The 26,133-nt window shown below is 41.6% G+C and overlaps 4 protein-coding genes across 4 annotated transcripts; 2 read left to right on the top strand and 2 right to left on the bottom strand.

The window, feature by feature from the left end:
* Positions 1–4,799: 4,799 nt before the first annotated feature.
* On the top strand, positions 4,800–6,567 carry LOC104450625 (phosphatidyl-N-methylethanolamine N-methyltransferase). Its single transcript, XM_010065265.3, has 2 exons — positions 4,800–5,117; positions 6,068–6,567. The coding sequence occupies exons 1-2, from the start codon at positions 4,873–4,875 to the stop codon at positions 6,315–6,317; spliced, it is 495 nt and encodes a 164-aa protein (XP_010063567.1). The 5' UTR covers positions 4,800–4,872; the 3' UTR covers positions 6,318–6,567.
* A 1,061-nt stretch (positions 6,568–7,628) lies between these two features.
* Positions 7,629–10,561, bottom strand: LOC104450626 (photosynthetic NDH subunit of subcomplex B 1, chloroplastic). The gene is made up of 6 exons (XM_010065267.3): positions 9,885–10,561; positions 9,296–9,486; positions 8,929–9,186; positions 8,471–8,576; positions 8,133–8,218; positions 7,629–7,977 (listed from the first exon to the last, which is right to left on the bottom strand). The coding sequence occupies exons 1-6, from the start codon at positions 10,494–10,496 to the stop codon at positions 7,812–7,814; spliced, it is 1,419 nt and encodes a 472-aa protein (XP_010063569.2). The 5' UTR covers positions 10,497–10,561; the 3' UTR covers positions 7,629–7,811.
* A 257-nt stretch (positions 10,562–10,818) lies between these two features.
* On the top strand, positions 10,819–17,344 carry LOC104450624 (probable GMP synthase [glutamine-hydrolyzing]). Its single transcript, XM_010065264.3, has 5 exons — positions 10,819–11,859; positions 15,838–15,895; positions 15,990–16,073; positions 16,261–16,402; positions 16,710–17,344. The coding sequence occupies exons 1-5, from the start codon at positions 11,343–11,345 to the stop codon at positions 17,076–17,078; spliced, it is 1,170 nt and encodes a 389-aa protein (XP_010063566.1). The 5' UTR covers positions 10,819–11,342; the 3' UTR covers positions 17,079–17,344.
* Positions 17,345–17,463: 119 nt separating this feature from the next.
* LOC104450623 (probable WRKY transcription factor 40) lies at positions 17,464–20,007 on the bottom strand. The gene is made up of 5 exons (XM_039315439.1): positions 19,567–20,007; positions 19,392–19,454; positions 18,913–19,245; positions 18,696–18,812; positions 17,464–18,547 (listed from the first exon to the last, which is right to left on the bottom strand). Exons 1-5 carry the CDS (start codon positions 19,639–19,641, stop codon positions 18,104–18,106), a joined length of 1,032 nt encoding a protein of 343 aa, XP_039171373.1. The 5' UTR covers positions 19,642–20,007; the 3' UTR covers positions 17,464–18,103.
* Positions 20,008–26,133: the final 6,126 nt, after the last annotated feature.

Genomic DNA, 26,133 nt, shown 5'->3' with positions numbered 1-26,133 from the left:
AATCATAAGGAGAGATGTGACCGTTCGGTGGAATTGATGGTTTACACATTCAGGCTATATTAGGGTGATATTTTTTATTTTATTTTTAATTGGCTTTATCTCATGCGACTAGGAGTCTTGACTTTTAATCTATCATAAAATACTCGAAATTTATTAAAATGCACGTTGAATTCTAAGACGATCATTCATTTTCTAATTTGTAATAAAAGAATTTAAGTATTACGAAAATGTCAATAACTAATCATCATTCTACAAGCTTAATGGTGATCGGAGAAACAATTGGAGTCTAGAAAAATTTGACAAATTTGACATTTTTTAGTAATAGATTTGAATTTAGGATCTTCAACTTTCAATACCATATAAGATTTTGTGGGATCATAATTAACTATTTTAAAATTTTAAATTATTAGATGAATGTGCAGTTTAGTATGTGAATATTTTATCAAACCTTCTTCTCAATTTTTCTATCATTTTAATTTAAAAACAATTATCATTGGAGATATTAAAGCCACCATTTTCGCATGGGAAATGAGAAGTGGGGAGTTCGATTCTCCACCTTCTTAGGGAGCTAAGAGTGGAGATGCTTAATTTGATATGTGAGTTTCGACTCCCACGTTTTCAAAAAAGTAAATTAAAAGTTTGAAAGTGAGTTAAGAGTTAGAGTAAAAATAAAAATTTAAGAAAAATAATAACCATATATTTAAAAAAATTAAAATAGAGTTTTAAGTTTTGTGAAAAAGTCAATGACTAACTTTTGTCTTGATGAAAAGACCCACAAAAAGGGTTTAAAACCATGCGTACCTACCGGATTCATATTTTGCATGCTGATAAGGGACCTTCTTCCCAAGGTTTAGACTTCAAGACACATCTCATGAATTGAATTGATATATGCAAGTGAGAATTCTTTTTTGTCCTTTGCCTTCCGTAGCCAACATTTCCAAGTGACATTGAGATAGCCAAGAGGGGTACACTTCTAAATGTGAGCCAACATGATCCACTATAAGGGAAAAGTGTTGGGCATTGCTCAAGAGCCTAGACGCTTCATACCCACTAATATTATGTATTCATAAACTTGGCGCACCTCCCCCTATGTGTCTGACTATTTCTACCCTTTTATTGGGATGCCAATTTTGTATCTTAAAAGTTGATGATTCTATCGCCAAAAAAACACCAACATTGAAAAATAGTACCTATCCTCCGTTCCTCGGTAGACCAAACCACGCCTCTCTGATTGATAGGTTGTACGTGGCATGGATATAGCTCGGATACAAACCAAACCCAAAATATTTAATACGGACGGCTTTCATATTCGTGACCCACAAATTAAATGTATCTAAAACTTTTATGCGCATGCCGATTTGGCCCATCTTGGCTCATAATAGGGGTGAGCATGGTTTCAGATTTTGGTGAGACCTAATCTTGTTATTGGTTTTATATTTTTTGGAACTTGTACTATGCAATTCCGTCCCCAGGTAGGAACTGAACCAGAAACTGGGAACTAAATTGGGAACCTAAGAAACCCTAAAATATAATTTCCCTTTCCTTCTCCAAATTTCTAGCTTACCAGAAAATCACTTGGTTAAAAACTTAATATTGCCAAACCTGACTTTCTAGTCTTCTAGAGCTAGCTTCCACTTCTCTGCCTCTGCCTTCTGATGTTGCTGGGTTAGAACATATAATGCAGTACAGTATTGATACGGTCGAGAAAAACGCAAGGAGAAAGAAGTCGAGACTGGAGTCGCGGCTCACTTGCTCAAGACTTGACCTTGTTTCTTGATTACCCTCAGCTTGTGCCACTTTTCAGCTGATGCAATCTCTTGGCTTTGATGGAAGCGCATTTTCTGGAGTATATAATTGCATCTCTATGAGCAGAGAGGCCATGCTACCAAGGTGGTTTTTATTATTTATTTAATTTTACGGGTTCATCTTTCATGAATTGTTATTATTGACAAATAGGAAAGTTTCATTTTTATTATTACATTAATTTTTGTTTTACTTAACTAAAAATGAAAAAAATTGGCTGGTTCTCGAGTAAAACCCGAAACCTGTAACTGGGTAGATATCGGGTTTTAAAGTATACAAAGTAAATTCTAGATTTCAAAAAATGAGGAACCGATTCCTATGAGTGGGCATCAAGTTCGAAGTAGAACTTGAATGGAACTTGACATCTACCTAAAACTTAAAGACTTATCATCCTTAGTTCACGATGTTCCCTCCAGCAATGCATATGTCAACAAGCAAGAGGACTACTTCCGTTTCTGCATTTGGAAGCTTACACATATGAAAGTGAAAGGCTCAATTGGCCGCATGCAACAGAGAGATTCCAGGGATGTAGTTGACATGTCTATTCTTAGAGTTTTCAGTGCCAGTCCAAAGATGTCCATCGGTCAAGGGGAAAATTTGAACTCGATGAGACAATGTGTTCATAAATGATATGTGGATAGACATGAACTGTTCGTAAATGATATGTGGATAGACATGAATTGTACGATTAATAGTTTTTATTTTATAAACGCAAGGGATCCATAAATTAGTGGCCAAGTGCATTTGAAACCGCAGAAAATATCAACAGATGCTCCATTGGAATTTAGTTCGTAAGTTACATCAAGATTTCTTCTTCTTTTTTTCATTACTTGGGTTGACTTGAAATTTTTTGAATCAGGTACGGAGACTGATTAAAAAATCGATTAGTATATACTTTTTGTTGAATTTCATAATAATATCTCACTTATTTAGTTAGTTATTTAGAGTTGGCCGCATGACTAATCAATTTTTGGGGAAAAAAATCAAAAAAATGCTAAACTTATTGTACAACAGCTAATTTAAACTTAAACCACTAAATTGTGCCAATTTAAAGTTAAGCCTTTTAATTGCATCAATTTAATATCAAACATTTTGATGACTTGCCAATTTAATCTTAAACCCGATAATTGTGCCAATTTAATCTTTTACATTTTGATGATTTTTCAATCTAGTGATAAATTTTAAATAATTTTCCAATTTAGTTATTACTATCAAATTTAGCTAAAAATCGCTAATGTAACAATTTAGTTAATACCAACCGTCCTTTGTAGCACAACCAATATTAACATGGATAATTTTTTTCATTTCTTTTAAATTCTTTTCAAATTTTTATAAATTGTTTGAATTTTTTTTCTTTTTTTCTTTCCTTCTTAATATGGCCAGTTGCTGGCCCTTGGTGATGGCCAACAACCCACCAAAGGCAAGGGTGAGCCTCACTTGCTCGTGGCATGACTCGACCCTTGTCAAATCCAACAAGAGCAAGCCTCTTCTAGCCATTGGCAAGGTAAACCTTGTTGCCTCAATGAGAGTGAAGCTCAACCTCATCTAGTGATAGGGAGATAGAGCCTTGCCAACCAGAGGAAAAAAGGAAAAAAAAAAAGGAAGAAAAAAAAAATTCGAATTTTAAAAAAAAATTTGTCCACGTCAATGTGAGTCGTGTCACGTAAGATGACAGCCACTAACTAGACCATCAGCCACATCAAAGATTTCTTGACAAAATTGACAAAAATAATTAAATTGACAAGTGTATGACTAAATTGACAAATCATTAAAGGATTTGGGACCAAATTTGCATTATTGAAAAATTTAAGATTAAATTGACAAGTTGTGAAAAGGTTTAGGACTAAATTGACATAGTTGAAATGTTTAGAATAGAATTGGCAATCATATAATAGGTTTAAGATTTTTTGGACAATTTTCCCACTAATTTTTGGACCTCTAGAAATCGTCCAAAGTTCCATTCAGATGGGGCATCCATATCATTTCCTGGTTAATTATGATTACTTTCGTGTAATAAATTAGAGAATCAATCCTTTCAGCTGGAACTCCGAGTAATGCGCAGAATACACGCAAAATGTTTAGTTATTGGATGTATATCCATTATCCAGTAAAATACTCTTATGTTCATTGAGTCGTGGACATTCCGATGCTCGAACCACGCTCGGACAGTTTCTTTAGGGAGATTTTGAGATGATGAGTGACAATTCGATTCCGACACCGAAGAATCCGCAAATAAGTGTCGACCACCAATCTTCTTGCTCTCCATTGTAGTCCAAGATGCGACAGCTCTATCTTCACCATGAAAAGAGCTCCAATCATCACCCTTAAGAATTGACGGGACCAGAGAAAAATGCATGTGAAAATGGTATCGAAAAAAAAGTAAGGCTACATTTGGTCGGGAGAATGATCGGGATAAGATATCGTAAGGCTACTTTCGGTCGGGAGAAGGATCGAGATAGGATGTCGTGGGGGGGCACCCGTGTTGTCGCGGTGGTCCTACAGTAAAGTAATGACCGGAGCAAATGTGGCTCGTCGTGGGCAAGGAGCATATGAGGCTGGAAGTTCCAGCACGGACTTGTGTCGATGGCGTAGCAACGAATGATGAATGGTGGCGCTTAAATGGAGAAATCGTGGGCTACAGAGGATCGCGCTATTCCGACGAGCTCTTCCACCGGCGCAACTTGGCCGCCGCGCTGCAATGGTCTATCTCACCTCTTGCCCCATATTTCTGATCAGTCATTTTATATGGACATAACTCGGTTTATTGAGTTCGGAGGGTGTTCCCAAACACCGAATAGAATAGCAACCCCGACTCAAATTTGGGCTTCCAAAAGCAAAAGATCCAGGCTTTGTTGGATTCACAAAGGTTGTCTATGGTTGATAAATCCCGACGGATCTACAGCAGGAAAAACAGACTGCATGGGCCAAGACCAAAATATGGGCCTGTTCTCTAAAATTCTGGCCTAAGACCAATGATGTATGGCCCCTTCAAGATCAACTCCTCAGCAGGGCAGGCACAGGGAGCACGGAAAAATCAGCAGAGAGAGAGAGAGAGAGAGAGAGAGAGAGATGGGAATCGTGGCAGGGATAGGTGTGATGGTGCCATTTCCATTCTACTACTGGTTGTGGAGGAGGCCACAGGCATGGGTGAATCTGTGTGGGAGAGGGCGTGACCCAAGCAAAGTGATGGCTCTGGTCTCTCACTGCTTGAAGCTGATTCAGATCCTCTCTCTCTTCTCTGTCTCTTCCTTGTCTTGGCCTCCCCCCCTCTACTTCTGGCCCCTCTTCCTCTTTGGCCAGTTCCTCAACTACAGGTAATTCCCAAACTCCCAAAGAAAACAAGAACGATTTGCCCTTTGGTTTGATGTACTTATATGACTTATGTTTGGTGGTCATGGGCGTCGCACTGTTATGGGGTATACGTTTGTTTGTCTATTGTTCTGTACTCTGGGGAGACTAATAGGGAATTTGCCAGGTTTGGGCATAAAGCCTCTGGATTTTGTCGGTAGCTACTTATTGTGAGCTTGAGGAGTTAATGTTGCTTTGTGGGCAGTTGTGTTTTTGTCTGTGGTTCGTTTGGGTTGTCTTCATCAAATGAGTAAGGTGGAATATGGAAGGATATGTAATTGATTGCACTGATATTTAGGCTGAAGAGACCTGTCAAGCGGTTGTGCTGTCAAACACCTTTATTTTTGTTTCTTCATCTTGTTTCATTTCTTTTTCTTTTGGCTACATTATATTGCAACTGAAAATAGCTTGGATTCGTGCATATGGAGATTTTTCAACTTTTTGTGAAATCAGTAGCATGTGCATTCTTGGAGCTAGTGTAATAATCTGAAAGATGACTGTTTTTCTTTGGTATGCTCAATCACCGTGACCCTATGGAGGGATGCTTATATAGAATGCTGAGAGCCTTCTAAGTTTACAAAGCTTATTTCTTGAAAAACGAAGTACCAGTGTATGATGTTCTGAGTTTCTGTTGGCTTATGAGCTAAAACATATAACATTGGAGGAAAAGTAGAAATGCAGAATCATAATCAAAGTGGAATCAGAATTAGAGTATGGGTGTATGTCCGAGGAGAGAGGAGCAAGCACATAATTTAGGTTTAGTGTGAGAACGTAGGTGCGCCTTATTTTTTCTTGGTTGTTACCTTCTTCTGCCAAAAGAACTTCCAGAGCATGCCATTGACCTGCCTTTCCATAATAGAGCTGCATGTTCTACAAGAACATAATTTTTTTGGTTCTAAAAGTAAATGTTCTGCAGGGTTTATCAGTTGCTTGGTGAATCTGGGACCTACTATGGCGTGCGATTTGGGAAGAACATTCCGTGGGTGACTGAATTCCCTTTTGGATACATAAAAGATCCTCAGTACGTTGGAAGCATCATGAGCCTTGTTGCATGTTTAGCTTGGGTACCCTTTCAATACGTTGCCTTGTGGGTGCTAGGCTATGTATTTATGGTGCATCTAGAGTCGACTGAAGATCCAGCTACACGGGCTAAGCCAATCTCATAATCTTTCATGATTCTGAATCTACCAGCAACTTTGGCATCATTCTGCATAACTGCAGTGGATGCTTCGGGACACCCCTTAGTTCTTTTTCCATAGTCTAGTGATAGTTTCATCCAGATTCATTCTTTACCTCTTTCTGGAGCTGGACACCATGTTGTATTTCCTTCTTTGGAAGACTGAATAATTCTTTAACCATGCTGACAACAGGATATTTAGTTTCATGGTTGAAATGCTTCGGCTTTTAGCTTCTAAAGTACAAATATAGACACCACTAGGCCTTGAGCATGTGTTTATTAATGCTGCTTACAACACAGTATCAGTATGTAGCCAAGATAGTTACATGAGCATCACACTTGTAGCTTGGAATTTGTACCTTGTCTTGCACTTTTCCTGCTGTTCATTTTATCCTGGAAATGCCATGTTTACCATCTTAGATGCTAAGGGCGCGCATGGAATTATTTCTGTTCATTTTCTGTTCCGGGAACAGAAACAAAAAAAAGTGTTTCGTTCTAACAATTTTCAACAAAAGAACGCGTTTGGTAACGTTTGGTCAGAGAATAAAAAATGAATAGAAACACGTTTGGTAAATTTTATTTTTTTTTTTTTGTTTCTTTTAATTTTTTAAACATTTTTATTTTATTTTTCATGTTTTCATTTCTTTTTTTTTTTTCTTTTTTTAGGTCACGGCCTCCTGGCGACCAGCCGACGGGGCCGGCAGCCTCGCCCGGCCACGGCGAGCCACGGCGAGGCTCGCCGGCCCTCGGCGAGGCGGCGTCGGGGCCGACGCGGGCGATGCCGAGCCTCGCCTTGGCTAGGCGAGCTCGCCCGGCCATGGCGAGGCTCGGCCTTGCCCGCCGGCGACGCCGAGCCTCGGGGGGTTGGCGACGCTCGGCCTCGTCGGATCCGGGCGAGGCTAAGCCTCGACGGCCGGCCCCGAGCCATACGAGGCCGGCGACCGGCGAAAGAAAAAAGAAGAAAAAAAAGAAGAAAAGAAGAAGAGAAGAAGAAGAGAGAGAAGAGAAATGTTTCTTCAAGAAATGTTTCTGGAGCAAGAAACAACAAATTGTTGTTTCTTTTTTTTGTTCTTATTTCGTTCGGAAACAAAAAGAAATGAAACGCAACCAAACGCGTTTGTTTTTTTGTTCCCTGAACACTTTCCGTACAGAAGTGTTCCGGAAACACTTTTTTGGAGTGTTTCCATGCACACCCTAAGTAACTAGGTTACCATAGTAACTATCGTTTCTGTCCCTCTACACACGTTCCTCACCTAAATTTAAGCGCATAACCAATTTCGATGTTGGGAATGCGCTTCCATAACAAGCCAAATGCAACTGGCATAGACAGGTGATAGTCTCTGCAAAAGCTCCTGGTGTCCTCCTTATTTAGATGAGGCCACTCGATACAACAATTGAGCTTCCATCACTTCAATCGAATACACAGATATACAAAATTGGAATCTTTAGAATACAGAGGACCCAAAAAGAAGTATCATCACTTCTAGGCTAGAGCTAGGAAGACATCAAAAATCTGCATGGACTTTTTCACAGCTTCAACATCAATATCAATAAGTTTTCCAGTTTTGGAGGAAACCACAGTACATTTTTTCTCTTCAGGGTTCGGAATGAATAATCTCGCCTTCACTTCAGAAGAAAACAGGGCAATGCTGCGAATGAACACTCGTGATATGAGTCAGTAATCTGCTGCGGCTAATTGTAAGTGATTTACTGTTAATTAGCTGGTTTTCGAAACAAAAGCACTACGAGGATAGCACTACACTTTAAACTCAAAAGGAGATGAGCCGTTCACGTATAAATTTACCTTGGTTTTTCACGTGCATTGGCTAGTTGGATAGCAGCCGTATTTGTTGCTATTACCCCAAATGAGTCATTGATTAGCGCAGCCAGCTGAAGGAGAAAGAATCAAGGAATGGAAGTATAAGTTTCACTCTTAACACAAGGATGCTATTTTGCAGCCATTCTGTTGACAATCGCTGCAGCAAGCAAGCAAAAGGAAGGAGGACAGGTCTCAAGATGTCATGCGAGGAAAATTCATTGGAAATGAGAACTGGAGTTCCTTTTAAGAATCTTCATAGCTACTACACCTGATGCTAAAGCATTAACCTGTTTAGCCACAGAACAATATCGGAAAGCACGTACCTGACCCGGTGTAGTTATAAAGACGGTGCTGGCATCTTCTCCGATGATCTCCTCCACATTTTCCCTTTCCTTTTCATGCGGAATGACGAATATCGGCCTCACCCCTCTGTTTTCGATTTTACATCAAAGCATTCGAGTCAAGCAATGTCACTTTTTCATATACCCGTTTCATAGAAGTTCCTCTTGCCAGAGGAAGTCCAATGGCCATTTACTACCATGTATTGAGAAGCTTGATTTTGAAATTTTTTATATAGTTCGACGATAACTGGGTTCGACTCTTGACGAAATTTGCAGTTCATATACTATCTTCAATTATAAATGCAGCATTTTGGTTAACAGGGATAGTAAGCAGAACTGAATCTGACCAGCAGCTTCAGGTAAATCTGTTTTCTTGACAGCACTCTAGCTTTTAGTCCTACAAAGCATCGAATGTGTCGAAAGAAAAGCTAAAAGACTACCTTATACCATCGGCGATTTCGGCCCAAAGCGTGAGCGGCAGCAAGCTGTCAGTGTCCCCTCTCGACTGCATTGACGCCTTTGAATCTGATTCTAGCCCATGAATCACGACGTACTTCCCCTTCTCTGCGCCGGCATTCCTGACCTTTCCTTCTACGACCTCCTTCACCTTCTTCGAGATAGAAACCTTTAGCGGCGGAACAGGATGTCTCGGCACACTGCGGAAGGGCCTTCCCAACCAATCAACCATCTGTTGATACCTAGAGTTACAAAACGCCTCATCAACCGTTTATCTTTCACAGGGTGGTTGCGCCTTCTTCCGATATGAATGCGTAAACAATGAAAAAGAAGCTTAATTGAGAGTCTCACATGTTGTATCCACCATCTGAAAGATTGGTGCTTTCTGCTGTGAAAGTCTCGGATAGAAGTAGTCCCGCTCCTGCAGCATTCACGTCGGGATAAATGTAGCTGACTCGATCGCGGGCAGACGTCATAAACAAGAAAGAGGCGTGCCCAAGCCCCGCCAGTTTCGTCGACAGAACCATATCGTAATACCTACTCTGCATGTACAGAGGGAAACATAATAAGAGTTTGGCGAGCAGTCAGTCCTTGCCAAACAATTGCAGCTAAGAAACCTGAGTGTTACATACACGTATACAGTTTTCCATTTGTTACTGCGATATACTGAGTTAAATCATGTCGTGCTCATCGAGTCGTGATCGATGATTTTATCAATCGACATATCTGGAGACACCAGCTCATGGGAAAAGTACAATCAAAGTTAATAAGATCAAAATTACTCAGCATCGTTGCAGCTGATCCATGAACTGCCAACCGGATTGAATTCTAGTCCTAAACTGGTCAATTGCGATCGGCAATGCATCGTATTCCAAACATCCTGCCTGTTATGGTTTTGTCGGATGAAGGTTAAAGAGGCAAACGAAGTCATGATCCTAACCTTAAGCAACCCGATCATGTCGACGTAGTCCCCGGGCTCGGGGAAGTCATCGTCGGGGTCATACACATTAGCCCACCTCACGTTCTTGTTCAGCTCGTAAGCCTGCTTCCCCCTCGCCGACGCGACCACGTCCACCTGCACCCCCGGGTACCTATCCTTGATCAGCTGTATCGCCGGGAAGAAGAGCAGGTTCTCGTACACGCCGCCGGAGACCACGCAGCAGCACCGCCTCACGTCCCCCCTCACCTTCAGCGCCAGGCCCGCGATCTCCACGTTGTACCCCATGGGGAACTTGAGGAACCCGTAGGGGCTGTCCGGGTTGTCGGGCGGCCGGGGGTCCTCCTCCTGCTTGCCGTCCGCGAACAGCGACCCGTACTCCATGTCCGGGTCCTCGCCGTCGTCGAAAGGGTCGAGCCACGGGTTCTTCTTCTTCTTGGCGCGAGCCGGCGCCGGCGCCGCCGCGTCCCGCTTCCTCGGGCGCAGCAGCGGCGGAGGCTGCTCGAAGCGGGCGGGAAACGAGGGCCTGCCGAGGCGAGGCGACGGCGAGGCGGAGCTCGGGTTCGTCGAGAACGGCGCGAGAGAATTCGGGAACAGGGGAGCGGCGGCAGCCATGACCGGAGGCCTTTCGAAGTTTTTTTATCGGGAACTCTCGCCGTTCGTTCTGCAACCCGAGTTGGTCGACGTTGGGATTTCAACGAGTGGAAGGTGGAAGGTGGCTGGATAAGTGGGGCCCCCCCGGCGCCCCTCTGGCGGCCGGCTCTCCTCCCCAGGGCCCCCGGTCCGACCGGGCCGGGCCGAGCGCTCGGGAGTTCAAAACCAGAGCCCCCTCGAGCGCTCCCCACGTGGCGGGCCCTGACTGGCTCCCTGTCTCCATCACTGATACGTTGCTTTTCTCGCACAAAAGTCCACTCGAGTTTCACATTCACGAGAAGAAGGCTCGCTCCTCTCCTTCTCCTTCTCCTTCTTCTCACTGATTCTCCCACGATTTTCTCTCCATTTTCCCTCACTTTCCCGCATTTTCCCTCTCCAATCGCCACGGCCAGGAAAAAGCGAATAGCGAAGCGCGCGACGCGGATTTTCCTGCCGTCCCCGGAGCATTCTCGCGGAAACCTCCGCCGCTCGCGGCGCCGCCGTTTCGCCGCTTCCTCCGAGTGCAGCTCGGTCTCGCGCTCTCTCGCTTGAACGCCGGGGTCGGCTCTCGGGCGGCGAGGGTTCGAGCGTCTCTTCTCGTCGGCATTCGCCTCATCCGCCTCGGTTTGGAGCGATTAGCCTCGTCCCTGCCCTAAGTTTGCGGCTTCACTGTCCGTACAGATTCGGGGGGCATAAGTCATTGTCGGTGAGTACGTAATTGAGGATTGATTCGAGCGTTGAGCATCGACTCGGTGAAATGTGCTTGAAATTGAATTGAATATCTTCTGGAAAGTGACTGTAGAGAGAGGAGAGAGAGTGAGTTTTGCGATGTCGGGCCCTCCGCGTGTGCGTTCGACGAACGTCTTCGAGCCGGAGATTCGACCGGTGCTGAGACCAGCTGCAAACAATGCTCCGATGGCCAATGCCAACGCTTTGAAACCTGCCTCGAAGCCCAGCAAGAAACCCGATAAGCCGCCTCAGAAATCAGAGCCCAAGGACAAGAAGGCGATCTCCACTCCACCGGTCTCGCAGAATTCGGGCGCCGCTAAAGCACTTATGCAGCACCAAGAGTTGGCGATGGGGCCGAAATCGGCGATGAGTGCTTCGTGCTCGTCCGATGCTTCATCGTCTGATTCGTCACAGAGTCAGACATCAAGCGGGAGGATGGTCACAGGGAGGAGAACAAGTGTCGCGGTCAGGAAGAAGAAATGTAGTGCGAAGGCAGACCGAACTTATAGTACAGAGGTAGACACAGTTGAAAAGGTTGGTGATGATGGTGGGTTAGTCGATACCCTCGATGGTCTAGAGATCAAGAAAAGATGTAGCTGGGTCACGCCAAATACAGGTATGGTTGACATATTTACAATATGCTCACAATTGATTGAGTTCTGCTGCAATTGATGACTTTTACTTATAAGCGCGAAAATTATGCATGGTCTTTTTATGCTTAGGAGATCTCAGGGTGGAACCAGGTTTGCATTGTTCAAAGCTGTATGTTATATGTGATGAATATCACTAGAGCATGCCAGTAAACTTAAGAAAACATAATGGAATATGAACATTTGAGACATTGTATACAACTAGGGGAGTTACTTTCCTTTCTGGTATGGTGCTCGGGTGGGTGTCCAGGCTAACTCATGCCTAGTTGAAGGGTTCTTTTTTCTAGAAGAAAAAAAATGTTCTGTGCGTCTTCAGTTACAAATAGTGTCATAGTTAGTATGTTATTTCAAGATGAGGGGTGACATTGATCTAAAGCTTTAATTGTTAGCTACAAGTAACAGCTTTATGAAATCCATTAATGGCAAACTATGCATTGGACCCTCAATTACTTCTTCCATGTCTTGCATGTGCTATGATTAAAAATGCAGATCAGCCTTACCAGGAAACATAGTCATTTATTATTTAATGAAGCTTGAGTTATAAATTATGCATAGGAGGATTTTCAGGAAAATAGATTGTCACCGCGACAAAAGATGAGCAGATTATGGACATGTTTTTAATAGCTATTTACCTTAATAGAGCTTAAATTAAAAATCATGAGGAAACACTTAATATAGTATTATGGCTCTACATATGAAGAAATTATCAGCGTCATTTGTAATAAATTTTTTCGCTCAATTTTAGAGAAGCATCCAAGTGCTAATAACTTTTATGCTTCAGAATTGTAGTGCTAACTAAGAAAAGCAGGATATTATCACCATTAATCACCCGACCTCAGCTGCTTCCTTCAAGTGAAGTTGCTTGTTGGGAGCCCGAAATAATCACCTTCATCAGGGCTTTGAATGAACTATACTTGCATGCCTTGTCAAATGGGGCAATGATGTGGGATTTAAGTGAACGAAAGGTCAACTGAATAAATTCTGTAAATTGATTGCTGAACAGCATTAGGAGTCAGTTCAATTGATTTGTCTTTTGTTCTCTTTTCACTAATACTGTGGAAGGAGTTATGATTGCACCAGTTTCGTGTGATGATGTAGCAGTAGGAGTTGAGCCTGTGTCATTTTTATGCTATTGTGGAAGGCAGCTCTGTAATATGCTGAATTGACACAGAGTAAAGTACAAAATGACATGCCCATTAAAATTATCGACCCTTCACGTGCACTTTAGATGTTCTTGTATGGCAAGGATAGGGAGTATGTCCAATTTTAGTGTCCAATTTTAGAGTATAATAAGTAGAAGATAATGCTAATTTTTATTGTATTTCCGACAGAATATGTTTAATACAGCCTACTGTGAGGATCTTAGATGATCACTTGCTTCAATTAGATTTTATCAACCTACTCCATGCGGGCATCAGTACATCCACCAGAACTCTACATTTCCATTTAACAGATGAGGGTGGATAGAGTTTAATGCTCCTCGGATCCTAACTTAAGTTGGACAATTTTTCTGGTACACGATATCCTTTTTTGATTAAATTGCAAATTAGTTGTCACTTGTTATGTTGCACTTTTGAAAAGGTGTATGGAACGGGGTCACGGATTTAGCAGTAATAAGGGGATATAGAATGTGTTATATCTTCAGATATTAGTTTGGGTGTGGTCATAAATAAGGAAATTAGGCTTTTATTAGTGCTTCTCATGCTCTAAAATTAGAGCCATCTTATGTATTCTTTCATTAAGTTATTGAGGTAGAATGTAGCTGTTGATATTTGCATGGTACCACCATTTGTTGTTCCAAGTCCTTTGTTTTTCGGACACCAATCTTTATCTTTGAGAGCAGCCACAATAAATCGTCTTCAAGAGTAGCCATGATTCAAGGTCAATTGACACTTGGATGAACTTGAAGGTGCTTGGCCTGAGAATTAGTAATTTTTGCAACCAAGATACAGTAACTTGCTTGAAGCAAAACTTAAGATTTTTCGAAAAATTGTTTTTCTCCAATTGAGAGAAATTAGCAACTGCGACCGAACAAATACAGAGTATAGATCAACAGAAGCTTGTATCAATGTTTATAGAGGTCTGCTGCACCATTTCTTCCAGCTTTTGGCAAAATATCGGGTCAAGTTTAGTTGCAATTCATTTAAGAGAACAGACAGTTATATCAGTCCAAGGAGGCTGCATTCCACTATTTAATAGACTGTACAGACTGCCTTAGCTTCTAGCTTGCAAAACAGTTTTCCTTCTGCCGATACCCATGATAGACTCTTGCTTCCGCTGATGTTCCCATAACCAAATTCCTCCTCAAATGTGGACTTCTCTCTCTGTCTGCACACACTCACATGCTTGTTTGTTCACAAATGGATGGACAGACCCAATAAATTAATACAACAATCGACAATTAGGATTCACAAATTTAAAAGTTCAAAGAAGCAATGAAGGCGTCTCTATATATATAAAGCTTTAAAACCAAAAGATGAAATTCGAATCATTAGACCACTGGATCCACACAAGTATCCCTGGAAATCCTGCACAATCTCGTCTTTAGGCCAAGAGCAGTTAACATATGTCACCAGTTTGGACAAAATCACTTATTTAAGGTAATTTCCTGGCCAACATTGATTGCCTGTTTGTCTGTCAATTTGAACAGAATTTGCCCCAAATCCAAGTGGGGATAATCTTGAATCAAGATTGTTTTCATGAGCTGGGTCTTAAACAATTGAATTCCCCAAAACCAATCTATACAAAACTGTTTGTCACCTTTTGAAATTTTCCCTGTCCTTATGCCTTGTCCTTCTGGTCCAATACATAGTTTGGCATGCTTTTGGTGATGTATTATTGCACCCGAAAATTTCCATTATGTTAATTAATATCTGTTTGTTCTTTTACTTCGACACCACATTTGCCACAGGTATGACTTAGTTAAATTGACAGGACGTATGTGAATTTCTTATTTTTGCTTGTTGTTTTTCTTTAGCAAATTTCATCTTTACTTTTGTTCGAACAACTTATTAAACACTCAAGAATTTATGACCATCAAATTGCTAAAAGAATTTCTTCAACAGATTTTTTTGTGTTATTTGTTCACTTTGTAATTTGCTCTTGATTATTTAATCACTATCGCATGAGCAAAATTTAGTGTTTTAGTTAATTTTCTCCCATTTGAAAGGGCCATCATGATCCTAGTATTTTTCTCCCTCTTCAAATTCTCCAAGATTCTGTTTTTCTGAGAATTCCAAACCCTTCTATTAATTCTCTGCTGCTGAGAAAGGAGCTAAACAAAAGCAGTCTTTGGAAAGGACCATTTTGAATCCAATTGAAAAAAAAAAAAAACGTTCGCACGGGGCTCAAGTAGGAATTTGACTATCCTCCAGGCCTATTCTCAAAATCAGCCCTGTGAGTACTTCTTATTGTTTTCAAATCCCTTTTCCCAACTGTGTAAGCTTGGTTGATGGAATTTTATGGTGGCTTGCAGTTGTAAGTAATTCACCGCATGCTTACTGGGGACATTGGTGTGTTAAATGTATCATTAGAGGGCTGGCTTAAGAGAATATTGCTTTTTACAATCAGCTGATTATGCATAGGATAAAGATGGACGTCGCATTGGTTGACTGGGTGGGTGAGTGAAAAAGTGCAGCACACCTAAGCTAGGAATAGTAATGAAGTTCTAGAGTCTATGCCTATTAAAGGCTTGACCATTCCAATCAACGGGAGACTCTTTCGCACCACGTTCTTGGACTCTTGACTTTTCATTTCTTTGACCATGAACTCATGCTAGAATATAGATGCATGTGCTTATGTAGTTATATGGTATATAAACGTATAAGAGGTGGGTTTTCTTATATGTTGTGTATACGTCCTTGATGTTTTTCATGTGCCCTTATTTCTGTCCTTTACACATCTGGAATTCTGACCATATCTACTCTTTCTCACGTGTTGAGTAGATCCTAACTATGCTGCTTTTCATGATGAGGAATGGGGGTTCCCAGTTCATGACGACAGGTGTCTAAACTAACTGCGAACCTTTTCTGTTCCTTAAAAATTATATGTGGTCTCTCTTCCATGGTTTCTGACCATTCCTCCTGACATCTTGCAGGAGATTATTCGAATTGCTCTGCTTGTCAGGTGCTTTAGCTGAACTTTCATGGCCAGCCATTCTTATCAAAAGGCATATTTTTAGGTAAAAGCTAATTCAATCTAATATCTATTGCGCCCGGTGGTTTCATTATTGACAGAGTAGTGGTTTCATTATTGACGAGTAGCTATCAAGTTTACACTTGTTTAGCTTTCTACAAAATGAGGAACACGAGGCTTCAAGAATACTATCAGGCATTGGCTGACTTCACGATTCATATACTTGTGATCAGGGAAGTCTTCTTGGACTTTGATCCGGTCTCTGTATCAAAACTAAATGAAAAAAAGGCAACTGCACCAGGAAGCCCTGCCCTTTCATTATTATCGGAGCCAAAGCTGCGAGCCATCATTGAAAATGCACGTCAGATGTGCAAGGTAGTGACCTTTTCTCCTCGTTCTGTAGTCATTCCATCCTTGTCGTTTGTGGCAAATAGCACACTGAGGGTTTTTCTCTACAACGTACAAATCTAAAGTAACATGTAGACATATTCTTGACTTTGTGGCCTCTTTTGAGAAAGTCTTTCCATCATACAACCTTTCTCTCTCGTTGAAAGTTCCATCGGGAAACTTCAAGCAGAAATTTCTACTCCAAGGAATAGAAGGGTTCATGAGAATTAAGCTTAACTGCAGAACCTTTTCTTCTTTTTCTTTTTAATTTTTTGGTTCTTTATTGATAATACAGGTAATCGAAGAGTTTGGATCCTTCGACAAGTACATATGGAGCTTTGTAAACCAAAACCCACTTGTCAGCCACTTCAAGTATTCCCGTCAGGTGCCTGTGAAAACTTCAAAGGCGGAGTTCATAAGCAAAGAATTGATCAAGAGAGGATTTCGGAGTGTCAGCCCCACAGTCGTCTATTCATTCATGCAGGTCGCTGGATTAACTAACGATCACCTTGTTAGTTGCTTCAGATTTCATGAGTGCGTCGCTTTGGCAGAAGCACGGGAAAAAGACGACAGAAATGGCAAGGACGAAAAGAAAAAACCCAGCGAAACAAGTAGTCTGATACTGCCAAGAGCTAAGGACGAATCTTCTTCTCCTCTCAAGTAATTAAGATGGATTTCCAGCCATTGTAATTTTCTTTGATGACCAGGCAGGTCGATTGTGTAGAATCATTGTCACTAGGGACCACTTAGCTGTTGATCGCTCTTGTGCTATTATTCGGTACGACTTGTTACCGCAATTTTATTGAGATGACTCATATTTAGCAATTATTCAACAGACTTCTGTAGAGGTATGTAGACAGCTCTATATCAATTCCAGACTTGTCTCCATCGGAAAAGAAGAAAGAAAAAAAACCAGAGTTCCTTTCTTAATTTTGTCGATTGTGCGGTTCATGAATTTGTGTTTAAGAATCTCGGGTACAAAAGATCTCCTTTGAAGGTAACAATCCAACGCACGCATCTCTTTTAAAAGGGTAAATCTGAGAAAAAGATTGTTGAAAACCATACTTGGAATCCGTATATTCCCGCTGAGTTGAGCAATAGCTCCAGCTTTGTTGAGCGGCTTCCATGTCCAGTAACAAGGTTTCTGGAGCTATAAATCCGTAAATGTCTACAAAATATCTGTTCTTCCTTTTCCTATTACAGGATATTCTCTTCTCGTGCTTGTCCTATCTAAGCTACAAACATGAAAATGAGGATACTCCCACCACTCGTCTTCACTCTTGGTAAAGAGAAGACCAAAGACTCGCATTTTCCTGCTGAGTTGGAAGTTGCACCCATTTTCCACGAACGTTGCTTTCCGAATCTTATTGCACCGGAGCGGTCAGAGAGCCCCTTCCTTCTCAAATCGCCCCGCAAGGAAGTCAAGAAAAGCAAGCTACGTGGGACAAAAGTAAAAAGAAAGGACTAGCTCTTTCAACAAGTTTTGGAAGAAGATGACTCGAACAGCCCACCACTTGAGTTGGACTGCTTTGACTAGACTGTCCAATTTGAGCAACTTGCTTCCAAAACCATGAATGGCATCTTTCAACTTGGCAGAACAAAATTTTCCTCTCTTTTTTTCTTAGGACTTTCACTTTCAATCCATTTACAAAGCAAAATCAACACCTAATGAACCCCTACTCAATTTTTTCACCATTTCCCGGTAGGGTTCTGGTGGAAGATCTTCCCTGAAATGGCTGCAGCCAGGGCAGCAGTGAAGCTGGGGTCTTTCGTGAGGGATGAGGCCATCTGCTCCACCAGAAACCTTTGGATTTCAGGCGACTCTGTCTTGGGTTTTAAGGTGATTTTGTTGCTGTTGTTGCTGTTGCTGTTGCTGTTGTTATTGTTATTGTTGTTGTTGTTGTTGTTATTGTCGTTGTTGTTGTTGCTGCTTGGGGAAACGATGGGGGACTTCGATTTGGTGAGGTCAAGAGTGATGGTTGGTCCAGATGAGTTGAGTGAGGTTGAGCAGGGCACTGATCCAATGGCCATGCACCTGCTTGAGCCTTGTGTTTCCTCCATCTGAGTTGGATGGTTGTGTTCACCTTCATATGTAGCTACCAGAACAGCTTGGTCCTCAACACTCCTTTGCACCTGAAGATCCAAATTCAAGCAAGTGACCATCATGTTTTGTCCGACATGTGATGATAATTTATCCAAGCTTTAACATAAGACACTCCTTCAATTTCCCAATTACTAACAAATTACACACCTATAAGAAAATCGATTTGTTCGAACCTACCTTCTTCTTGACTGGGCAGCTTGGAGCGAAAGAGCACTTGAAGTAAGCCCTAGGACATGGGTTGTCTCTGGTCACCTTTTGGCCATATTTCCTCCACTGATACCCATCTTTCACAATCTGCAAACAAACATGCACAGATATACATTAGTTCATGAATCAGCTACCAATGATTGGCTGCTTTAAATTAGCCATGACTGAAGTGAACTCAAGGGCTTACCAGGCCAGTGTCAGATGCTTCGGTCCTCACATAGAGCCTTGAGATTTTAGCCGTGATCTTTTCCTCCCTCGGTTTCTTAGATGAGTCTTCATCTGTCGAGCTGCTCTCGGAAGCACCATTTGCGAGTATGTTGTTATTGTTTTCGCCAATGTTGTTGTTGCTATCGCATTTCCTTTTCTTGGAGGGACTGAGCTCCTTCTCAGCATTCTTGCTCATGTAATCCATCACCTGGCTTCTCAATGTGTTGTAGTTCTCACACATGACAGTCAGCATCTGCGTAAGCTTCTTGTTCTCAGCACTCACCCTATTGAGCTCCTCAACCAAAGCACCAGTCTGAACAAAAGGCAACACAACAGAAAAAAAAAAAACAGCAAACCATAATCAATCTTCTGTAGGAATATATAACTGAAACACGACGCGACCCACGAGTCAAGTTTGTGTCCATTCATTACAAGAGAAGTTCATGGACTCCCACTCACCTCTTCTTTGGCAGATGTATTCAAACCCAGATCCATAAAGTCGGTCTCTTGCGGCTCTCTCTTCTGGAAGCAAAACACAAACAAATCTCAATCAAAACCAATTCAAGAAACCCGGCAGCTGAACTTCAGCTCCGAATTCGGAAAGGCTAAAAGGAGGAGGGAACTTTCCACATACCGGAGCTTCATCATGAGGCCTGAGCGGCCTGATATTGAGATCCAGAGAAGTACTAATGCAGGAAGAATAATCCATAGCGGGAGGAGGCGACTCCAAGAACTGCCTTGAACCAAACTCAGCTGGGAAGAAGCAAACTTCCTTTCCCTCGTATCTTCCCCTCTTTTCAAGATCGGCCAGCTGTTGTCGGGCTTCCCTCAGATTGACCCCCACGCGAAAAGAAAGACTGGAGACGCTGAATTGTGTCAAATTGACTGGAGTGAACGCCAATATATAGAAGAGACACGGAGAAAGGAAAAAGGAAAAAGGAAAGAGGAAAGGAAAGAGGGAGGAAGCAGCACGAGTTTCGGTGGGGGGGAGGAAAGAGAGCCAAGAAAGAAGATAAGAAAGAAAGAAAAGATGAGAACGTCAGAGAGGAGGAGCTGTCATGAGCATATGTTAAGCTGTGTATGGGTGTTGCAACTTATATATAATCCGTGTGGAGACCTAAGAGAGTTAGAGGGGGAACCATATTCAAAACGATGACGACAAAAAATAATATATGTATTCCATTTCTTTTTGCGATTAAAAGAATGGATGAAAAGATCGGTGTGCCGCGAGAGAGAGAGAGAGAGAGAGAGACAGAGAGAGAGAAGGGTTGGGGGGTGGCGTTGAGGTCGGTCGAGGGTTGAAAGGCCAGAGAAGAATTTCAAAGTCAAGGCAAGAGCGCCCACCAGGCAGGGCTCTTCTAAAGTGTAGCAGGAGAACACGCAGTCTCTCTCTCTCTCTCTCTCTCTCTCTCTCTCCTACGTTTGTTTGTCCTTCCATTCATGGGGACCGTCCGAACTTCTAAGTTGACCCGGTGCTCCCTGCCCTTTACCCTCTTCTCGAAGACGAATTCTCCCCTTTTCAGTAGGAATAATACAGTGGAGAATCCCAAATCCATCCATCTATTAATGAATTCACCGACAATTTTATATCGATACATTTATAATTGGATTGATATTACGAATAATAATCGTAAGCTAGTATAAACGGAAAGTAATTTGTATCCGTCAATTGACACGTATCATTTAACTTAACAATTTAACGATAAAATTTAACGAAAACTAATAAATGGTAAATTTTTCATAAATAAATTCTTTATAATTGGAGAATTGATTTAGAGTAAATTTATTGTAAATGTGCAATTCAAAGTTTTTGTGATATTAACCATTTGTAATATGGTGACAATTTTCATTAACCCCATTTGAGGTCTAAAGCATCAAGATATAAATTCGATTATAAGGTAATTGGTTTGGTTGACTTCGACAAATCTCGTGTTCATATTAGGCTTCTATGAGATATAGTAATAATCTCAGAGGCTACAACGCACGAGGCACGATGTCCCTGGAGCTTTGCTCGAGCACGCGGGGTTTGCGCGTATTTAACAAACCAGTCAATTGAAATCGCCGATTATCCCACGTTTTTTTTTATAAAAAAGAACGGTCGTATAAGATGGAAGTGGATATTTATGTGAGTCTACGTTTCATCATGACCACTTGTTTGAGAAAAAATAATTCGACCACCGACATATGATAGATAAATTGAAAGTAGAATTATTGATGCCAACGCTTTTAGAGTTCCCTTCAAATAACTAATGAATGGAGTTTCCAAATTTCGTGGACCCGCATTGTTTAGGAAAGCCAATGTCCATGTTAACGATTTCTAGCTAAAATGTTTGAGATTAAATTTGCACAATTAACAAGTTTATAATTGAATTAGCCGCCGAATAATAGGTTTAAGACATTTTGAATAATTATTACCTTCATTAATGATAGCAACAAAGAAGGAGGAGATGGGAAGGGCAGCGTGTGGTGAGAAGAAGTGAGTAGAGAGAGAGAAAAACACTAAATCTTGTAATTCTTTTTAATAATGTCGTATGTATTAAGGCCGATGACACAATTATCCTTTTTCCCAAAGGACTAATAATGTCATATGTATTAAGGGCGATGACACAGCTATCCTTTTTTCCCAAAGGACGTGACCTCAAACGTAACTGGCATTAACTTATTGTCTCTTTTCCACTTCTTCAGATGATAATTTTGAGTGCTCCTCAGCGACATCTGACTTTGGTAATATAGGTCTACATAATCAATATGTTAAGTGATGGCGTATGGTGCAAAAGAGGTTGGTTCAACACGTGACGAATTATTTTTCTAATTGAGGAATCCTTATATGTCGGTGAAGTAAGAACCTCCACCAGATGACTTAGGGGATTTAATTATTGTTTCTTTCCGTTGGTGGAAAGATTATTCTTTCTCTAGTATAATCTCTATTGCAAAGAAGTGGAGGCTATGGTTATATAGTTGCTATCTGCCTCTTTTGATGAACCTATTAGTCACGTTTTGCGGCACCTTTTCCACGTTCAAATATCTTATATATTGCTTAATGTATAATTAGTGTAGTTGAGGATAAGTTCCAGGAAATGAAAGACTATAACATGTTTAAGAGAAAGGCCATCTATCATGTGCTACACATAGATTAAAGAAAGTTGGTGGGGACATCACTTCATCTTAGATTTCCTAACCTGTGTGTGGATTTACAGCATTCCTTCATATATTGTTCTGGAAAATTTTATATATAATACCTTCTCCTCCTTTTTTTTTTGGCCAGTCCTAGGTATCGTATCAAGCAGTTAAAGCTGCCTTTGCTTGTCTAAATCTGAATTATGATAGGATAAGATAAGTTGGGATTGAAACTCCTCCAAATATTCTCTAAATTGTAAGAATTCTCATCATATGTTTTGTGCACTCCAAGATAATATTAAAAATATTAGAAAATCTCATTTGTCCCGTAATCTCCCGCAACATTCAGATCACACCACTTGAACTTCCTCACTAGCGTGCTCTCTTTAGTTCAACTCCTTTGCCGCAATCTCTTGTGATATCTAATCCGGGATTATCCTGCACCCTAACCAGGATTTCTTATATGACATTTTATCTAAATATATTCAAGTTTATCTAATCTAGAAAACATTGCCAAATATTGAATATAAAATTTTGTTATCCTATTTTTGGACTTCTATTCGGACTACCAAACATAGCTTAAGAATGAGAGATTCCAATCAGAAATTTACTTCCATTGATCTTTGGGGACTTTCCTTTTGAAAGGGAAAAGCCTTAGCCGACTGTTGAATCTAAACTTAGATGCGCATTCTGGAAAACCAACCAAAGTCATGGTGAGAAAACAAATTTTACACGTTTAAAAATTAGGGTTTGAGCTTTTCCTCGGCACATTAACTGAACTAAGTCTCTCCCGTTCACAGAGCACATTCGATGCATCAAAAGACCGAGACGTAAGAGAAGAAAATTTTCGTTTGGACTTGGATAGATTAATCAATCGACATATTTCCGTCCAAAGAAACGGTAAGAAGCCCACCAAACCAAAAAATATATATATATATAAAAGGATGACTTTCATGCAACTTAATACCGTAATTGATTTTATCTGTCATAACATCTCCAAAATCTATCATCATCACATTGCAAGTGACTCAACTTATTCTAGTCGACCTCAACAAGATAACTAACTGCTCGACTTCAAGTATAACCCGAGCGCCATCTCGAGCTAGGCATAAGGCGGCTCGCGAGCGTATTTGGTTCGCCACATCCGAATGTACATTACGTATGAGCATGATAAGAAACACAAACACGCAAAGGAAAACCCCGTTAGGGTCCAGGGAATAATCGTCGCGTCCATCTACCTCAACAACATAATCAAGACCAAAATAAAAGGAAACAAAAAAAAAAAAAAAAAAAAAAGAAAGAAAGAAAACCTAAACACAAAGCATAGAAAGTCAGCACCTAACCCTAAAGGACAAAGACTCGACCGCTGGACCAGAGACCAATTTCGTATTTACTGGTAAAACCGACGGTCAGTCCAGTGAACCTGCAAGATCCGTCTATCCCGTTCTCATTCATGAACCGGTTCCCTTTATTCTTCTCCTCCCCCTCCTCTTGCGTCCACGTCCACTTAATTACTTGACCATTCGATCCGAGACGACGTGCATCAAGCCCCAACGGAAAGTTCCCCCGCCTGGAAATTCATTCCGTGCCATTTTGGTCGTACCCGCCTGCTGGATTAATCAATTATTCGGACCGATTCTCGTGGAAAAAAGAGACAAGGCGGGGGAGGGGGGCGGGACCATACCCCACGGTAGGACCCCCCTCTCTCGCGGAGTGAAGAAAAGGAGCAACGTGAGGATTAAGGTGAGAAGGAGATGTGGTCACTTTTGGAAAATTAAGCCGCGACAACAGCCAAAAAGAGGATCAAAAGCAAGAGCACGAGCTTCTGACTTCGCGATGACTGGAGTGAACCTTTTCCCGCTGTCGTCGCCTTTTGTCGGCCCAATGAATTTGAACTTTTTTTTTTTTTTTTTTTGGACAACAATGAACTTTAACTTGACGGAAAGGAAGGGTTGGTGCGCAACTGTACGTCGTCGCTGGTTAGAGGAAGAATAAGCGCCCCGCCCTATCTCAAGAACGATTCTTTGTCTCTTTGTCTAGGCATGCGTATCTAAAAAATGTAAATGCAGGAAATAAATAAAAGCAAAAGCGCCATCGTGCACGCAACCTAAGAAGTTTTACTTCTTTTCCAGCTTTTTATTTTGTCAATGCTAACGATATAAATCGTTATCGCGAGTACTTACTCGAATTTAGAATCTATGAGATATTTTTTTTGTAAAAGATATGTGGTGATTGTTCGTATGGGCACCCGTCATGGAGATAAATTTTTGGTGTCGAAGTTTGCGATTGAAAAGTGCAATTAGGTTTAGGTTCGATTTGCGGTGTAGACACTTTGATGTTATCGTGAATTATAAAAAAGTTTTTTATTTCTCTGTCGGTCTGGATTTCTTTTGGGGGATAAGAAGATTCAATATAGTAGTCTTTCCAAAGTCAACAGGACGGGGGTGTCTGAACAAGTTGAATCGTGGGAAAAGGTGCGTGAAAAAAGCGGAGCAAAACTTTGACACGGATTGTTCATTATCCGGACATGGAGAAGGAGGCGTTTCATTAGTCAAATGATTCGTGATTCCTCCCTCATCTCTCCAGAGTTCCACATTCAGAATATTTCATTTATTTGTACGAGGTTTCATGCACAACTCACCCCCTATATATTCATATTTATATAAATATACATTCTAATAATACATTCTACAAACTCCATAAACCAGTTTATTTCATATTTAAGATCCGCACATGTGACCTTAGCACTCCGACCAACAAACCCAAGTCACCAATTGAACAGATTGGCCGCCATAAAAACTTTCGCAATGAAAAGATGTGACATGTGACAAATATGGTCACAGATCATCCCGACATGCGTTTCGTTTGTTTCATGCATTGAGCTTGACATTTAGCAATTTCTTCGCCACGGCCATGTCATCAGGCGACACGGGTGCACGTCAAATCAGAATAACACTTCCTCGCAACACGTCAGCAACTACCTAAGGCGCCACATCACCAATTGATGCCACGCGAGCAAAACACACCATGTCAGCAGCCATCAAACCCCGTCGACCGAACGTGTTTAGCTCTTTTGACTTGCCGGTTCGAACTCTTTGGACCACTCGTTTGACTTTTCAAATCGATTTCCAAAGTTTTTTTCACGGTGTCCTTTTATAATTTGAGGTTAGTTTCTGCTGACTCAATCAGGGGAAATTGAGGTCTGAGCCTATTTCCCGCCCTTCAAAGCTCCTTCGGTCAGACCCATGAATAAGAAGAAACGAATCCCTTGATTTTCGCGTGTTACGCCATTCTTCTACAGGAGGTCACGATAAAACGCGACTTGAGTTACGAACCCGCCTTTTGGATCGACCACAGAACCGCCATTCCAGGAGTAGTTAGCACATTGGTACCGGTGGGGGCGGGCAGGAAATTCCGGAGAACGAATGATGCCATCCGTGATATCAGCAGCGAGGATAAAAGGAGGGAAGAAGAACCAGCGACCTTTTCTGCCAAGGCAAGGCAATGCGTGTAGCCTACAATGGATGGACCCGTCCACGTCACTGTCGTACAAGTTGGTCACTCAACATGTCCATTTCCGTGAAGAAAAAGACTTCCACCCCTTTTTTCCCTACGTAATTCAAGCACTAAAGCGATAATCACTTCAATTAATCTGGATTAGGCCCGTCTTGGTCAGGCCGGTGGGCCCTCCCTTCTGCCTATAGATCTCCAATATTTCAAAACGCAACCGAGTCAAGCAGCTCTTATGGCGCGCGGCCCCCACCTCACAGCTCGCACCACCTGCTTTCTCCTTGGTAGGTAGCCTCGCGAGACTGTCGTTAATGTTTTGTGATTAGCCGGTTTTCATTCTTTTGCTTGAGAGAAACGTTTTCAGACCCAGAATTCAATTCGGATTTGGTCAATGCGAGGGGAGGATTCCGAGTTGGACTCGAAGTCTCTCTTGGCCATTTTAATTGCCGCCGGAATTGGAACAGTGCGCACGGAACCGGACAAGACACGAAGTCGACTCGTGTGGGTCGACAGGGGATGGGTGGCGGTGGAAAACCCACGTGCGCTTGCTCGTCTTTGTTTTCTTCAGAAATTC

The sequence above is a fragment of the Eucalyptus grandis genome, chromosome 6 (genome assembly GCF_016545825.1).
Source record: "Eucalyptus grandis isolate ANBG69807.140 chromosome 6, ASM1654582v1, whole genome shotgun sequence".
Classification (NCBI taxonomy): Eukaryota; Viridiplantae; Streptophyta; class Magnoliopsida; order Myrtales; family Myrtaceae; genus Eucalyptus; species Eucalyptus grandis.
This window is presented reverse-complemented; position numbering and strand designations above follow the sequence as displayed.